This window comes from Castor canadensis, chromosome 1 (genome assembly GCF_047511655.1).
Source record: "Castor canadensis chromosome 1, mCasCan1.hap1v2, whole genome shotgun sequence".
Lineage (NCBI taxonomy): Eukaryota > Metazoa > Chordata > Mammalia > Rodentia > Castoridae > Castor > Castor canadensis.
In genome coordinates, this window is record NC_133386.1 from 92,816,155 (window position 1) to 92,834,208 (window position 18,054).

The following is an 18,054-nucleotide window of genomic DNA, read 5'->3' on the forward strand; positions in this document are numbered from 1 at the left end:
TGAATCTTAGACATCTTTTAATGAAAGTATAATTTGGGATTTAAAGTTACAGAAATGGCATTTTAAAAGTATTACTCAGACTACCAATACAAATTGCTATACAATTTAAACTAGGAGAACCTAAGGAAATTCCTGGATTAAAAAAAAAAAGTTAAGCTGTACTCCTAACTATTTGGGAAGCTGAGATCAGGAGGATCATGGTTTGAGGCCAGCCCAGGAAAATTCTTTAAAACGTCCATCTCCAAAATAACCAGACCAAAATAGACTAAAGGTGTGGCTCAAGCAGTAGATTGTCTGCTTTGCAAGTACAAAAATCCTGAATTCAAACTCCAGTTTCACCAAAAAACATAAAAAGTTAGGTCATTAAAATAGACTCATTGATGGCAAGGCTGAATTTTGATTAAAAAGAAAGTATGAAAATCTAACTACATGATAGGAAACACAAAAGAAGAGAGCATTTGGTTTATTTAGACCCTCATCAAGTATTTTTGAAGAATTAGATCAAAATTTCATTGGAGGACAATGTAATAATATAATTAAGGACTAAAATACATGATCCAAAGGTAAATAAATAAAACAAGAAAGACTTTATGTTAAAAAAATGGAACTTCAGCTGGTTAGAATTTGAAGGAAGAGGAGCAACACTCCCCAAACTATTCAATTTTTTGATAGTGGTTTATAAGGGATTTTAGCTACTGTCCAATTATTCAACAAATGTCTATTGTTTACATAGTATACTGCTAACAACAATACTAGACTCCCAAAGTGGTTTTGTAATTACTCTATCCATCTGATGAGGATGTCCTGTGCACAAAGGTACCACCTGTAGTCAAGATATGATAGCTAAAAATGTGGGCTTTTAGCAAACCTGCCTTGGTTCAAAGCCCTGTTTTATCCTTAACCCATGGATAGGATATTGAATCTCACCCTACCTCAATAATCTGAATAAAGGAGAAGATAATACTAATAGAGTTAGAAAAATCAAAGCGTCAACTTATATAAAGTATTTAGAATAGTGTCTATGTAATCCATAATTGAAATGACTTACTCATGATGCATCGTCTTCTTTCCTATAACATTATCTTCTCTTAATTTTTTCCCTTAGCCTTACCTTTCCTTCTAATTGGTATCCAATCTTACTTCTTTTATTCTTGTCAAACTGACTGAATACATGGCCTCAGTTCACCGTTTCGTCTCTTTGTTCCTGATTCATTTCTCAACTAGCAGCAATCTAGCTTCTGCAATCTCCACTTCACTGAAGACTGACATTGGTGAGGTTACAAAATCACTGAACAATTCCACATTGTCCAATCTTTGGTCTTCATCAGACTAAACCACTCTCTACATTTCATAGTTGACCATTTTGTGAAACTCTCTCAACACCTTTGGATTTCACAACCATTTCACAAAATTTTAGTCTACCTTTTCTTTGTATCTTGCTCAACTCCACCTCATTTCTTATATCTCTGTTCATCCCTTTAATGTTGGCATTCTCCAGGTAGCCAACCTTGACCTACTGCCCTTTCCCTTTATTGCATTTCTTGTGGTTTCAACTCCTGTATCAACAACCTCGTCAGGCTTCTGTGTTTGTATAGTGATAAATCCCATCACCACTGAATGCTCAATATCTCCAAAGCTTAACTCACTTTATCACCCCCTTTTCTCCTTCAACCTGTTGTTCTGCCTGCATTCTTGTTCTCAGTTAATGGTTCCATTATCTATAAAATTGCCCAAGCAAAACCTGAAAATAAATCTGTCCCTCTTCTTCATCTTCCACATTTGATCATCAATACATTTCAACCCTATTGCTTTATTTTTCTCTATCCTTACTATCATTTTCCCAGTCTACATCTGAACTATCTCTTCTTCAATTGGAGTAACAGTTTCAAAACTGATCTTCTATCTCCAGTTTGATCCCCTTCAAGCCATCATTCATAGACCTGGCAGAGTGATAAACATGAAATGAAAATCCAATGACAGCTGGGCATGGTGGTGAGCACCTGTAATTCCAGCACTCTAGGGGCTGAGGTAGTAAGATTGCAAGTTGGAGGCCATCCTGGGCTATATAGAGTTTGAGTTAAGTCTGGGATACATAAAGCCTATCTCAAATAAATAACAAGTAAGACCCAATGGCATTATTACTTAAGTCCTATCTGTCTTAAAGAATGTCCAACACCTACAAGATAAAATCCTGGACTGTTAGCATAGAAATACAGAAATATTATCTGTATTTTTATCTCTAATGTCAATAATAGCTACCATGCTAAGTGTTAATATATATATATATATATAATATATAGATGTAATATATCTCATATACAATACTATAACATATATTTAATTTTTATTTTACAGATTAAGAAACTGGTATAGGAAGCAAGTAGCTCACAATCGTCAAATTAGTAGAAATAAAGTTGGTGATTGAATTGGAACCTAATCATATTCCCCAGTGGAGTTTCCTCCAGTCCATATTATCTCTTTATTGAACCACTACTGTTGAACACATTACCTGGTACACATAATGGCTGTTAGCTAAATGTTAAATGGAATTGACTGTTAAAAACAAGAAAAAGGGTAGATTGTGACATTATAATTATAAAAGATCATCTTGCCACTAGCTGAAGAAGAAACAGAAATTCTAGATTTAATTCATAGTTACTATAAAGGGGAACGGTGACCATTATCATTGAGTTTGTTGAATAAAAATGTATCTCTTTATACATAGTTAAATTTAAGTATCTTTAAAATTATGAGATAATCTTCATGTTACCAAGAGTAAATTTAAGATTATTTTTATTTCTAAATTGCAGTTTATTCGAGTTTCTCATTTTACTTTTAGTGGAGCAAAGCAAAGAGAAATGTAAATATTTGTGATGACACAAATTCTGTGCTAAAGATATAGTGTGTATATGTTTATGTGTGTGTATTTATATTCCATATGCATATGCACATCATGAAAAAAGTGCAAACTATTTTTAAATTTAGGAATTGGTGACTTCAACAATATTCAAAGTTATTTGCAAATTTATTCAACCAGAAACTCTGATACCCCTCAAAGAATCTCACTAATTGTGAAAAAAATACAATTGTGCAGTCAATCACTCTCCCAGGTTGCAACCAAATAAAACTTCAAATAACATACTCATAAATGGAAGAAGGAAAAGAAAATTAAAATGGAAACATTGACAAATAATTACACATCACTATGAGAAGTGGCTGTTCAACAACTGGGCTTCACACCACTGGGCTAGGATAAAAACTCTCTGCTGGCATTTCCATCTGCCAAAATGGACATTTGCAATTAAAAATTAAAATTGGCACTCCTTCCTTGCAAGCAGTTATCAAAAGGCTGCTGGCTTCCTTCCTTGTTTATAGTGTTTCTTGTATCAGAACTTTATTCTATTTTGAAATATTCTGTTCAGATATTTTATTTCTTTTAGGCTATAATATTCCCAATAAACGTTAAGTATCTTAACACTTTTCAACCTTTGTAATTGTAATACGGTCCCCAAATACTGGGACCATATTGTTTATATTTCTAAAAATAGATTGATTTTCTTATTGTAGTTAAATATAAGTAGTATAAAGCCTCTCTGCATTAAGTGAAATCATTGATATTTAAGGAATTCAGAAGCAAAAATAAAATGCAAGCATCATTTTCTAGAACAGACAGCTCATAACAAAATTTATATGTAAAACTTAGGCAATTAATTAGGTCAAATGAAGTCAGAATCAGAGTGGCTAGTGGAGTCAAATTCCATCTTCCACAAGGGAACCAACAGAGTATTTTGGAGATCTAGGATGTCAGTAAGTGAATCAAGATACATGTATGAGCCATAGTGAGAAAGGAAAAAAGCAGTGAACAAGAAAGAGAGAAAAAGAGCCCCTGAAATTCAGGATTGTGTGTGTGTGTGTGTAGGAGGAGAGGCAAAAACAGATTTCCCCATCAAGAGAGGAGTGATGTGTTCTTTTAAGTCTTGGCTCCTATGTGGCAGATAGGTCTAGATTAGCCAGGAATGAAGTTACAGTGACTAATTAGTAAGCAACTCTCCAACTCAGAGATGAGGAGATAAAATATTAAAATATCAGACAACTTTTAATTCCAAATACTTTTTTTCCTTTTATAGCAGTACTTTAGACTCTCAATATTATCTTCCTTCATCTCAAGTGGATGGTAGACACTATTATGCCCATACAAAGATGAAGATTTGGAGACCCAAAAGGATAAAATTATTTCACGTCCCAAAGTTAATTAATTGAAAAGCTGTGAACAAAACACTGGCTTCCTGGGCTAAAGGAAAAAGAGTCTTTTTCCTTTAAATAGACCATCAGTACCTTACTTGTAAGAGAACTGGAAAGACTTGGTAGTTTTCTCAGCTTTGGCCACTCTGAAATGCCTCTGTAGAAGGTTTCCAAAGAAAACTATTTACTTACTCATTAGTGAGCAATTATTGAGTGGCTACTAGATAAAAGGAACCTTGCTGGGTGCTTGAGACTTAGAGCAAAATAGAACTTTTCTGTATGGTAAGTTCTTCCTCATACTGGAGAGACTGAGCAAGTAGCCTGCAATAAGAACACACAGGGGAAAGCACCATGATGATGATAGTCCCAGACTGCCTTTGGACCTGACAGGGTACCTAACTCGTCTTGGTAGGCTGTTTAGATGTGTGTCCAAGAGAAAGCCATCCTTGCATTGTGAAGAAGCAACAGGAGTTAGAAAGTCAGAGTACGAGAAATGGGAAGAGACCAAGAGCATAGCATGAGGAAAGGGACAGCGATGAGTCCCAGGACAGAACAGTCCAGAGGCTTCTCATTAGGGTGCATATTAGAGAGGAGGGCTGTAATGAGGCCAGAAAGATGAACAGCAGCCATGGTGTGAGAATCTTCTGAACTGATCCAAGGAATCTGGAGCCTCACTTACACTATTGTGCCCATTTTCCATTTTAACCACTCTCTACTGAAATCATACTTATCCTCACAATGCCACTTATGCTGCTGTAGCAAAGGCTATCAGTTGTCTCCTTTGTGAGCAATCCTTTGAATTCTTACTCAACTTCTAGTTATTTCTGCAGCACCAGAAACTGCTGAGCATAACCTGCCTCTTGGACACATCTTTTCTGTCCTGAGAATAAGGTCTACTGGCTTTTGCCTTGGCCTTTGGGTTGCTCTGTCATGGATGTTCCAGGTTTTTCTGTGGACTCTTACTCTTCCATTCAAGGCTTGATATTGGTGTTCCCAAGACTTTTTCATCATATCTTCACTTAGTCTGTGCATTCCCTAAACTTCACTCAGTCTGTGCATTCGCTAAACTGTCTCATTACTTTTACTCATTGCTTTAACTACCACAAACTGCTAGAGGCCTCTAAATCTAAGTATATGACTCAGAAATTTAGACTAACTTCTAGCTTTGTAAATGCATTCATTCATTCAATAATGTTTAACTGTGTGCCCTCTGTGTGCTGACATAAAACTCACATGTCCAAATCTGAACCCTCCATTGTTGTGAACATACAGTAGTGGATGGCACTATTTGTTCCTCAAATCACCCAGGTCAGAATCATCTTTCTCACACCACATGTCATACTGGTGATCAGTCAATTCTACATCCTTAATATTTCTCTTCTTAAACCCTACTTTTTATCTCCAAAGTTACTGACTTAGTTCCTAAGGCAATCATCTCTCACCTTTCTAGAGCACACTGTAGGGAGTCAACAGACATTTGCAGATGAATTTATGGATAAAAGAATGCAAGAATGAAGGGTTGGGGGTATGGCTCAAGTGGCAGAGCACCTGCTAAGACCCTCAGTTCAAACTCTAGTACAGAAAAAAAAAAGAATGCAAGAATAAATGGACATTTTGTACAACTGCTACCACTCCATTATAGGCAATACCAACTCCATTTTATCTCCTCTAATTCATTTTGCAAACAGATAAAATTCACCCATTTCCAAAGTTCATATCTGATTTAGTCTTTCCCCTGATTTTCATCATTCTTTGGCCAGTACTTTCTATGTGATATCAATCAGATTCCACAGCCAGCTTCAGAGACTCTCAAAGGTCAGGAATATGACTACCCCTCTTACAAGTACATAAGAGCACCTGTAATTACTGTGCTGATTCACGGCTTCATACTTTTACTCAAGTTATTTTCTCTACCAACATTATTCATTCCTTCCTGCATTTTAACTCCTCATTTGTCCAAACTCAACTCATGCCTCACTTCCCCTTTCAAGACTACTGGTTTTTCGGCCCTCAACTCCTACACTACCTTCTCCGTTTCTATGGAACTTTGTAACCTGCCTCCTCTAGAAGAGCACTGATAATGTTGGTTCACATTTGTTCATATAATCACCACGTTGGAAAATTTTCCCTTCTTGAATGTGGAGACCTTTGACTTATTAATTTGGGAATTAAAGATATACTAATAGTAATGTTAATTAACAGTCAACTTTTGTAGATGAATGAATAAATAAATAAGTAGATGTCAGTAACAGAAAGGTTTTAGGCAAAGGAATGATGTAAGATTCATGTTTTAAGTATAAGACTATGGTGTCAGAAGGCCCAACTAGAAGATTGTGAGCAAAAAGCAATCAGGCAGAAGAATATAATAGAAGGGGAGGTACCAAGAAACAGGCAGTGATAGTGGAAGTAGAAATGAACCAAAATTAATTTATTTGAAAAATATTCATAAAGTGAGCAAATAGGATTTAATGGCACCTTGGATGGCCAGGAGGAGTAAGTATGAGAAAATGGATGACTTCAGAGTTCCTAGCTTAGTTGACTGACTGGATTATTTATTTCTTCTAGTTTAAAATATCTATGAATTCCCATCCATGATGTTAAACCAGGCAAAAAGACATTGGGCTAAGTAATTAGTTAGGTATCTCTACAATACTGTTTCCTGTGAAATTTCTTAGAACCACGTTTGCTACACCCATGCTATTTTATATTTGGAATCCCATCATGTATTCCTCTACTACACCATTATTCTTCTTGAATTTTTCTTAAAAGTGGGAATTAAGAAGAATCAAACAACATTCAAAGAAGTAAATCACCTCACATTTCAATAGCTCATGTAGTAAATTGAAGAACATATGAAGACAAAACATTGCTGCTCAGTAAAACAAAAAATGCAGAAAGGGCACACATCTCCTAATTCCCACTAATTTATTGGTTGGAAGAAAGTATTTCAGACATCTCTTGCTCTTGCGAGTCATCTTATCAGTGGGCTAGGATGTGTACTCTTAAAACCACATTTTATCATCAAAATATCATTATAATAATGAGTTTTGCATATTTACCAGAAATTTTTCTTTACCTGAAGCATAACTTTAAACACACACTTCTTGTTTCTTGGCAGTATAAACACTGGTCTACCACGTAAATTCATCCCTGAAGTGCCTCATTAATCACAGTGCACTTGTTCTTGGCAGGAACCTTAATATGCTAGAAAAACTGTTATTAAAATAAGATTTGGGGATTCCCAGGCTGGCAGGGAATTAGTTAGTTACACCTCTCTAGAAATGATTTTCTTATAATTTCCTGTATTATTAATGGTCTTGTTAGACTTACACCTCAAAGGAACTTTGCTTTATTAATTTAATGTGTAAAGTCTGGCTATTCAAAAACCCATTTAAAATCATAAGCAGCAATTGCTAAACAGGGCCTCTTTTCCCTAGGGTCTGCTATAGTTGTGCAGTCTTTCCACAAGATGACTTTATCCATTCTCTCTTTGAGCCAATGTGGATCTAGCACCCCTTTGTAGCTGCTCAGACATTACAGCTTCAGACTCCTAGAAGCATATAATGCAAAACTCTATACAACATCGTATTGAAAAGTACGTAATGTATTTCCTATCTAACACTAAAGGCACTGCTAGACTGATAAAGCCTGGTAAGAAAGTTAATGTTCAAATCTGAACCTTTTTCAAAATCATTGTCAAAATGTGAAAATTCTGTAAGCTCATAAAAACCTGCCAAACTCCAAACCACCCAAAAGAAAATGTTCATTGAATAGTGAGATGTTTTCATTCATGTTTAAGTCTAATGGTTAGGAGATCTCAAGGATACGCAGCAATCAAGGTAGTCTCTAATGCCCTCTGGATGTACCGCACATAATTTACCAAAGTGAAAAGTTAAATACAGAACTGCCATGTGATCTGGCAATTGTACTCTAGCCATATACCTGCAAGAATGTGAGCTAGGTTACAGCAGAGGCACCTGCACACCCATGTTCATTGCAGCACAATTCACAACAGCCAAGTTATGGAAACAGCCAAGATGCCCCACTACTGATGAATGGATCAAGAAAATGTGGTATTTATACACAGTGGAATTTTATTCAGCCACAAAGAAGAATGAAATTTTGTCATTTGCCGGTAAATGTATGGAACTGAAGAACATCATCTTAAATGAAGTTAGCCAGGCTCAGAAGGCCAAAAACCTCATGCTTTCTCTCATATTTGGAATATAGGCCTAATACAAATATAGCAATATTATGAAAAACAGGTTATGCTAAGGGGAGGTCACATACGAGAGAGGGGAGGGTAAAAGAAGGAAGTTAAGAAGGTGAATATGGCTGGTGTACTCTCTATACAAGGATGAATATAGAATTTTTAAACCTGTTGAAACCACCATAAGAAAGGGACTAAGGAAGAAAGAAGAAAAATAGAGGAGACGAACCAATTCAGGTTATAATACATACATACATGGAAATGTCAAAAGAAAACTCCTGTGTATCTATCTTAAACAAACACAAATACCATTTTTTTTTCTTTTACAAAATCAGAGAACAGGAGGACAGAACAGTTCCTGCCAGTGGGACCATATCAGTGGGAGGAGGAAGGAGGTAGGGAAAAGGTGTGGGAGGATGAATACAGTGCAAATACTGTGTACACATGTATACAAATGGAAAAATGAAACCTGCTGAAACTATCCAGGAATGGGGGAGGGGAGAATAAAGGAGAATGATAGGGTGAATTCAACTATGATATATTTGATATATTGTAAGAACTTTTGCAAATGCCACAATGCACCCCACCCAACACAACAATAAAAAAATCAGAAACAAAGAAAGGCTATAACTAGCATCACATTAAAAATTCAGTCATGAACACTTTTGAACAAATTTTGTAAAAAGAGAAATCATTATCCATACAGTGTATATTTGCTGCCAAATTAAGCATCATCATTGCTAAATTTTTAGTGTACTCTGACAGGTCAGAATAATTTATTAGGCTCATTAAGTAACAGATTAATTATATATCAACCCAGAGAAGATGAACATATTAAGTATCAGTAATGTTTATACTTGACTGTCATTAATTACAGTATCTACTTCTAAGTCAATGTGAATTTTACATCACTGAATGATAGCATTTATCCCTTTTGGTGTAATAAAGCTACAACACAACATTCTCCTTGTGTGCATTGTAAAAGGGAAAGCTGAATGGAATATTTTACCTAGTCCTACATGCTCGCGTCAATCTGAAACTGTAAAATTTTCCAGACACCACTGGCCTCACAGATTGTAGACTCCACCAATTTCCTGATTCTTATGTGGTCAGATTTCCAGGTTCACCTATTTACAAAACCAGTCCCTTCTCCCATGTTGTTTTCCTGTGGTGCCAATCTTTCACACCAGATGAGGATGTGTATAGATGACGCCCCTTCAATTCTGGAAAAAAAAAATCTAGTTCAAGAGTTCAAAACATTTCACTAGGAAACAAGGAATGTGCCAGTGACTGCCTGTAACTTTCTCTATGAGTCTCCTAAGAGTGTCATCTTTATATTTCATTTTAACATAAAGAAGCGGGGCTGGAGCGGGTAAAGCTAAAAATGGAGAAGATGAAGAAAAAAAGAATGAAGTAGACAGGGTGTAAAGACAAAAAATAACCGTAAAATGGCCAGATAAACCTAACTTTAACAGGAGATTGAATGAATGGACGTTGTGGGAAAACAGTAGTAAACTTTAAAGCCACTGAAAGGTTTTAAATGCCTAAGGGAAAAATAAACATTTGCTTCCAATCATTTTCTCATTAAGCATTCTCTGCTAGATGGCAAGGGCTTACTTAAGACACACACTTTGACTCAGAGCCACAAATGTGGATTTCAGCCACACTGCTTGACCCTGCTCAAGAGGTGGCGGGTTTGCGCTGGAGCTGTCGCACCTGGGCCAGCGCTCTAGCGCCCCAGGTTGCCCTGGTCGCAGCGCGAGCGTAGCTTCTCCGGTGGCTCGCTCTTCTAGACCTTGGCCACCTTCTCAGCAGCAAGAAGGGCTACAAGCAGGGCTACAAGCACTGACAGACTTTCCGTTGGTGGCGGCTGTGGTGGTGGCAGGGTAGGTTTCCGGCGCTCTTCAAACCTAGCTGCTCTCTCCACCAACTAGCAGCTTCCCCTGCTCCGCCCACAGCACTGAGGACCCAGCCCTCGAGGTCCCCTCTCCACCCACACCTGCCCCACTGTCACCCCCTAACCCCTCCAATATCACTCTCAAATCTCACACAGGTGTCTGTCCTCCCTGCGCATTTCCCAGCTCCTGGTCTCCCCACTCAGTTGAACTTGACCTTATCTCAGAACCTAATCACTCCTAATTAGCTGTGAAGCCCAAGTCACGCTTCTGCCCGGCTGTCACCCGGGTGCCCAGGAGCTGTCTGGCAGTTCACTGGGTGCCCTCGGGGAGAAGGGTCAAGCTGCAAAGGTGGGAGAGGAGGAGCTGGGGGAGGTGGAAGGCTCTAGGAGGAAGAGCAGAAACACGTGCAAAGAAATAAAAATCAGCACGTGGACGCGCGCGCGCGCGTGTGTGTGTTATGTGTGAGTGTGCGTGTGCGCGCGCCACAGGCCAGGGCGCGGGCGCCCAGCACGCCCAGGGGGGCCCGGCGCGGCGTGGCGGGGGGCGCGCGGGGGGCGCGCGGGGGGCGCAGGTACTCACACGAACGCGTGGTAGACGAACGCCCAGCCGCGTGGTCGCTCCAGCACGTTGTACAAATAGTTCTGCACCCGCCGGTACTTGACGTTCCGCCTGCAGCTCTGGCTACTCGTGTAGGAGAGCGGCTTCCCCAGCAGGCTCATCCGGGCCCCCTGCTTGCCCCGGCGGCTCTCTCTCAGGCCGCCGCCGCCGCCACCGAGCGCGGCCGCGCGGGTGCCCAGCAGCAGCAGGCCGTCGCCCCTGGCGGCCGCCGAGTTCAGCAGCACCCTGCCCCGGCCCGACTCCACATCCTTCATGCCGCTGCCCAGGCGCCCCCCGCCCGCCGCCGCCGCCGCCGCCGCCGCGCTGCTCTTCAGCCAGAGCCCGGCGGCGCCGCCCTCCTCTCCTCCCGCGTGGTGGCGGGGCATGGCATCACCACGGGCACCGCGAGGGGGGCGCCAGCGCCTGCGGCGGGGGCAGTAGCCTCATGTGCGCCGGCCGCTTTCAAGGAGGAAGTCGGCAGCCGACGGGGTGCCCGCCTGCCAGCGACCTCCGCGAGCCCGGGGGCGGGAAGCAGGCAGCCAGCAAACCTTCGGAGCGGGGGCGGAGGAGGCCGAGGAGCCCCAATTTCTAGCTGCCTTTCGCTTCCAATTCAAAATCCGGACCTGTTGGGGGCGTCACTTTGAGAGGGTTTCTCTCCCTCCCTCTTACTCCCGCCGCTACCACTCCCTCCTTTCCGAAGTGGCCCCGGCCAGGAGCGGGCAATGCGGGGCGCGCTCCCACGCGCGCACACCCAGCCGCAGCTCCTCTTCTCTCCTTCCACTTCCCGCACCTAGACCGCGTCTGCCTCCTCCCCCGCTGAGGACCGGCCTCCCAAGTCAGTCTCCGAGGCGGGAGTTGGATCTGGTTCTCCCAAGGGGGTTGGAGCTGTCCGGAAGGCGAAGTCAGCCGGGTGCCCTGTGGAGTCAGTGGAGGCGCAAGTCGCAATGTACTCCCGCCGCTACGCCGCCGCGCCAGGTCCTGCCATCGTTCTGCAAAAGGTGTGAGCAGGAACCGACCTGTCCTCTCCTCCAGGTTCCAGGTAGCCCCGGAGCCAACGAGAGGGGCCACGCTTCAGGCAGTGGCGCTTGGCTTCTCCAATGGTGACGAGTCCTCGGCCCTTCAGTGCGCACACCCGGAGGTCACAGTTGGTGAGACTGCGAGACGGGGACCCCGGCTTCTTCCCACGGCTCAATCCAACCTGCAGCCTGTGACTTTCCATCCGAGCATCAGACAGGGAGTCCGCGAGCAACGGAACATCCTTCCCACCCCCGGGGTGGGGTAAGTGTGGGGAGGGCGTGAAACTCCAAAGTGCGCCTCTGCGGTGACTGAACTGCCCCTGGGCTCCGCCTGGCAGCGAAGACCTGGAGAATGAACCCAGTTCCCTCCGTCAAGAAATTTCTATTTAAGTCCGAGAAAGTCATAAAACTGCTAACTCTCAGAGGTGGCGGTGGCGTCTCCACTGCTGGGCAAGGAATCCTAATAGGATGGGGAGTGTAGGAGGTGCCACCCCACCCTGGGTGCTGTGACTTCCACCGTTAGAGAAGTGGAACCACTTGGTTGGGTCTCCCACCACCTCTGGCACCTGGCGGCCTCACACCCATAACCTTAACGAAGCGGGAGGCCACAGTGCTACTGGCCAGCCAGGGCCTCTGGTTTTAAATCAGTGTTAGTATAAAGCATAAACAGTTAAAAATCACATTCATTGTGGGGAAACTGAAAGGATGCCAGGCATGGGAACTGCTTCCAGAAGAGTAGTTTTTCCTCCCGAATTGGAAAGAGAGCAGTAGTCACCAAGTTAAACTGAACTAAGCTTCCAATAGGGAGCTGTGGCAGACAGCAGCAAGGTGGATTTTCCCGTGGGCTTTTTTCTTCCGTAAGTCTCAAACAATATCGGAGATAAATCCTCTATCTAGTTCCCCCCTGTACACACACCCACGTCTGTGGGCAGCTGCTTTCTGCCTTCCCCCAATAGCTTCATTTATTTTGTGTTTTATTCTTATCGCCATTACTTGTGTGAATCCTTCTCGCGGGCTCCAAGCTTGTCAAGGCAGAACCTTGCTTTCCCCGCAAGCCTCTGGGCAGGAGGAACTAGCTCTGAGCTCCATGCAGCTGGCAGCGGTGCCACGTGACTGAGCCCAGCACCAACACCCAGAGTCACTCTTGCTTCCCCCTAATATACTTCACACCCACGCACTGTGGAGGTGCAAGAGAGATTGCTCCGTGCCCTGCTATTCGAGGCAGATGCAGAGGGAGTCCTGGAACAAGCTCTCCAATCCTGGAGCTGAGCGGGGACCCCGACTGAAGGCGGGGGAGGGGGGAGTTTGCTGTTGCTATATTTACACTCCCCACGGAGTTTCTGTGTAGGGACTTTCAGGGTGAAAGATGTAGAGACTTAAAATGACTCGTGTGCACGCTTTAAACTTGAGACGCTTGACTTTTCTGAAGGCAGTAAAATGAAAACCACTTCCTCTTCAATTTTTCCTTCCAGAGTTCTACTACCGTGATCAGGTCATTTCCACCTCAGCCTGCTGCTGGGCCCCTGCTTACATGCAGAGAGGCAGCACCCAGGCACGTTTCCATGGAGCACAGCCAATGGCTTTATTTCCAAAGGATATAGCGGTAATACTAGTGAAACTATGCTGCTGATTGAGCAAATGCCAATAAACATTTTAAACATCAAATCTGAGTGATTTAGCAGTGGTTTAAAGCTGGGAGGCCTTTTGAGATTATCTGTTCTACAGTAACATCCATTTAAACACTCAGTCCAGAACAGAGAACCCACCCAGGTATCCACCAGTATAGTCAGGGTGAGAATTGCTAGGAACCCCATAGCAATGGGATACATCAGTATCCCTTCCTTCAGATCTTCTGCCTCTCCAACAGAAAACAGACAAAACAGCACACAGTTTTGTATCTATGTCTTTACTATCATTGGAAGATTGGTTTAGCTGCAAATCCTAACCATCTGCTCTTCCATGCCCACGAAGGAAAATCCAAGTGAAGCTGTTCAGACCTCTCATAGGAAACTACACATACTTACTTTGCTACCCCCTAACTTCCCTGGATAGACAGGAATCAGCTTTGAGGAAAATACTTTGTGATTAAGCTTTTATTATTGTTGTTCCTTTGAATACAGATGTTGCTAGGAAACTGCCTTTTCTTTTTGCTGAAATATCAGAAAGGTAAGCCATGACTAAAACAATACAGTGTATATTTCATGCCTAAAAATTGCATTAAGCCATCTGAAAAGGTAAAGGCAAATGACAGTTGCCTTTTTTCAAAGGCAAATGTTTGTTGCTAGTGTAGAGCATGTGAGTTGATTGGCCTTGCCACCCTTTGATATGGGTTTGCTTGCAACCTTTCCTTTGTGATGCCTGCCTGAAATTTATGATATTGGAACCTTGTTCTGTGAAGTCTATTTGGAGATGGTATCAACTGAACATAATTACTAGAACTATTTTATTTCAGTATTTTCTATCCCATTATGTTTTCTTCTGAAACATACTCTGGACTGAAAATTCTATACATGGGCTAGAGATGCCCCAGAATGACTTCCAGCTTCTGTAAAGGATGCACAATAACTACATCTGGACTGCATTCAAAAACTGTCAGTGACCCAATTTCTCACTTCCTTTTCTCCTCCATGTCTACCCATTTTTCATTGCCCTGACCATCTCAACACAACATACACTCTCATCAGGTCATGTTCATGGTTCTAATTAACTAGAGAGTGAGGTTAGTGGTTTTCTCTAATGCTGTGGATATACTCTGGTTCAAGTTTCTGGGCTAATCAGAGCAGTAATTACAGACAGAACCCTTAAACCTTACTACAAAAAGGAAGTTTACAAATAGAAAAGTGGAAATCTATAGTTGACTCCTGTTCAATGACTCATACAAAACTCAAGAATTTGCTAGGAAGGCCTGGAGATAGAACTGAATTCTCCTGTGGGGCAAAGGCTCACACCTGTAACCCCAGCTACCTGGGAAGCAGAGATAGGAGGATCATGGTTCCAGGCCAGGCCAGGCAAAGAAGTTAGCAAGATCATGTCTAAAAGAACATCCTGGGAGTAGTAGCTCAGGCCTGTAATCCCAGTAGGAGGGTCATGGTCCAAGGATGGCTGGGCAAAACCATGAGATCCTATCTGAAAAATAACTTTAAAAAAAAGCCCTGAACAGAATGCCTTCTTTTTTTTTTTAGTACTAGGGTTTGAACTTAGGGCCTATACCTTGAGTCACTCCACCAGCCCTTTTTTGTGATGGGTTTTTTTGGTGATAGGAGCTCTTGAACTATTTGTCTGGGATGGCTTCAAACCACAATCCTTCTGATCTCTGCCTCCTGAGTAGCTAGGATTACAGGCGTGATCCACTGGCACCCAGCTGAACAGAATGCCCTTTAAGCTAGATCATCACCCTTCTCTTTAGCCTTTAAAGCCATAATCAAACCAATAAGCATAGAAACATTTTGCAGATATCATTATAGCCATTGGATCAGAAAACATATTTACTTTCTCTTACTGTTTTAAACATATCAGCATAGTGTACCAAAATATCATTGTTTGTCCATTAGGAAATCTTATCCCTTAGAGATACGATACAAGCTTTGCAAACTGTTTCTCCAACAAGCAGAAATCAATTCAAGAACCCAGAACAATCAATATCAGAGAGCATCTGAGGCTGGCCAGTCTGCAGGGAGGTTCTAACAGTAGGAATTCCAGGCCTACATCAAACAGTGAGTGGAATTTGGCCCCTTCAGAATGGCCTTTGGTCCTTGGATTCATAAGGGTTATGGGTGTAAGTATATGCTGCTGTAGGGAGAGTTTGGTAAGGGAACAGGGAAAGAGTGTCTAAAGAAGAAAGGGCTTCAAAAGCTCTCACCTTTTCCATTCCAGCAGCTACACAATTTATTTTTCTAAGAATTACCAAACTATTACACTGATCACCACTGTTACAGCAAAATAATAGCAAATATTTAGTGTGTGCTTAGAATGTGTTAGGCACTGTGATTTAAATATTTATTTTACTTGGCTCTGACAATAACCTCCCAAGTATGTACAACAATCATTCCCAATTTATAGGGGAAGAAACTGAGGCTAATAACTCTTTGAAACTCGTAAGTTGTCGAGCCTGGACACTTAAACTTAGAGGGATGTAATATGAAACAACAAAAGCTAAACAAACAAAAACCCAGTCCTCCCCCAAAATAATGTTTCTCTCTGTAAATATATATATATTTCTTCCCTTCCTTCTCTCTGTCTCTCTGTCTCTCTGTCTCTCTCTCCCCCCAACGCTGTCCCTCACTCCCTCCCTCTCCTTCTTTATTTCATAGTGCTGGTGAACAAGTTTAGGGTCTCAGGCATACTAGACATGTGCTTAACCAACTGAACTGTAGCCTCAGCCTGCTAGATATTTTCTTAATTGAAAATTTAAGAGTTCTGAGTCTCATAGCACTAATTTCTTGACATTGTATTTGCATTTTGATTTTTTTCCTGATACTCTTCAGTTTCCCTAACAAAACCCTGTTTATTTTATTTGACTATAACTTATCTCATTTTTTTTCTGGCACATTAGTATGACAATATCACTATTTTCTAGTCAGTTATTTACATCCTTATTACAGGCATTAATTTAAGTAGAGCTATTTCATCTTTTTAAGATTCATGTTTAGAAATTGAGTAAGTTGATACAGAAGGAAAACATCTCCTTTGAGCTAGAGTACTGAAAATTCTGTTACAATTCTGTGCCCCCTAGTGGTACTGACATTTTACCATTATTTTTCAAAGGATAATTAAGAAAACATCCTTATGAAGCTCCCAAAATGTATTCATCCCTTCAACAAGCAATCATCAGTAAACAGATACTCTACTAGATGGAGTGGTGCACAGATGAAAAATATTACTGATTCTTATGTGCATGGACTAGTGGGAGACATGGATAAAGGGTAAGTAATTATAAATTGTTGATGAGTTCAGAAAGGGTTCTGCAGAATCCTGTAGGCTACAGAGGATGTCCTGAATAGATAGCTATTCCTCAAGTGTTAAAGAATAATTAGACATTGACAAAGACATGAAGGCAGAGTATTAAATGAAAAAGCATTTGAGAAAATGCGAAATCTGGAATGTTGGTCATGCTTTGAGAATGACAAGTGGTTGGATTCTACTGGAGCCCGGGTTGCTTTTGAAGATGTAGCTATAAGTGGGAGGTAGGAGAAATTAGTCTGGGGGTTATGGCTAAGGGTCTGGGCAAGAACTTTGGGTTTTGTCCTATGAACAGGTAGCCACTGGAGAATGTTAAACAAGAAACACTGCATATTCCTACATCTACTTTCAGAAAAGCACTCGATGTGAATTGAGCACCTATGAGTGGAGCACGTTGTTTAAGTCAGGGGAATCAAAGATGATTACCTGGAGAAGCATGTAGATTAATTTAAAAAGGAAGAGGACTGACAACCTATCTCTGATGAGCTTGAGCACTTAAAGTAAGTAAGGAAGGAGGGTAAAACAGAGAAAGCTGAGTGGCCGATGAGGTCTACTGCCACAATAGACCAAAAAAGGAGCTTCAGTAGAAAATGATGCAAGGAAATCAAATAAGAATAGTTATTTTGGGTTTCACAATAAGAATTGGAAAATTCATTTTTTTTCTTGCAGAATTGTAGAAATACAAATCAAGTGACAGTGGAGAGAAAAATAATTTGAAGATGAAGGGAGTAGAGATAATTTTGTGATGGGAAAGGAGAGGAAGTAGCAAACAGAGGAATTGAGTTTGAGAAAGGCTCTAGACAGAATTCTATGTTGACTCACCTACAGCATGAGTGGCTATTCCAGCCACCCCCAGGTCCCCAGGCTGTCTCTTCACAGCCATTTGGATAACTGAGCTGCAAGTTTGACTGACACTGTTCCACTGTTATTTGTGAGGTTGGAGATGACTTGGACATCTTCTATTAATTTTATTTAGTACTCATAATATTTGGTAAACATCTAATAAAACATTTTAAAAAGTTCAATTTAATATAATGTTATTTGTAGTTTTATCAGGAAGATGCATTATGGATACATTTTATTTGATTTTCTTTATATAATGAAGGCTGAGGAACTGACCAGATCCTTCAGG

The 18,054-nt window shown here is 41.3% G+C and overlaps 1 protein-coding gene and 1 long non-coding RNA gene across 5 annotated transcripts in view; one reads left to right on the forward strand and one right to left on the reverse strand.

Annotated features, from left to right (window-relative positions):
* The window catches only part of Kcnq5 (potassium voltage-gated channel subfamily Q member 5), a 525,873-nt gene extending 514,540 nt beyond the window's left edge, over positions 1–11,333 (reverse strand). For all 4 annotated transcript variants that reach the window (XM_074079876.1, XM_074079868.1, XM_074079860.1 and 1 more), the window contains exon 1: positions 10,930–11,333. In XM_074079876.1, the coding sequence (XP_073935977.1) occupies positions 10,930–11,333 (404 nt within the window). The remainder of the gene's footprint in view (positions 1–10,929) is intronic.
* Positions 11,334–16,586: 5,253 nt separating this feature from the next.
* LOC141424920 (uncharacterized) overlaps positions 16,587–18,054 on the forward strand; it is an 89,434-nt gene continuing 87,966 nt past the window's right edge. The window contains exons 1-2 of the long non-coding RNA XR_012449871.1: positions 16,587–16,885; positions 17,275–17,422. This is a non-coding gene — a long non-coding RNA (uncharacterized lncRNA). The remainder of the gene's footprint in view (positions 16,886–17,274; positions 17,423–18,054) is intronic.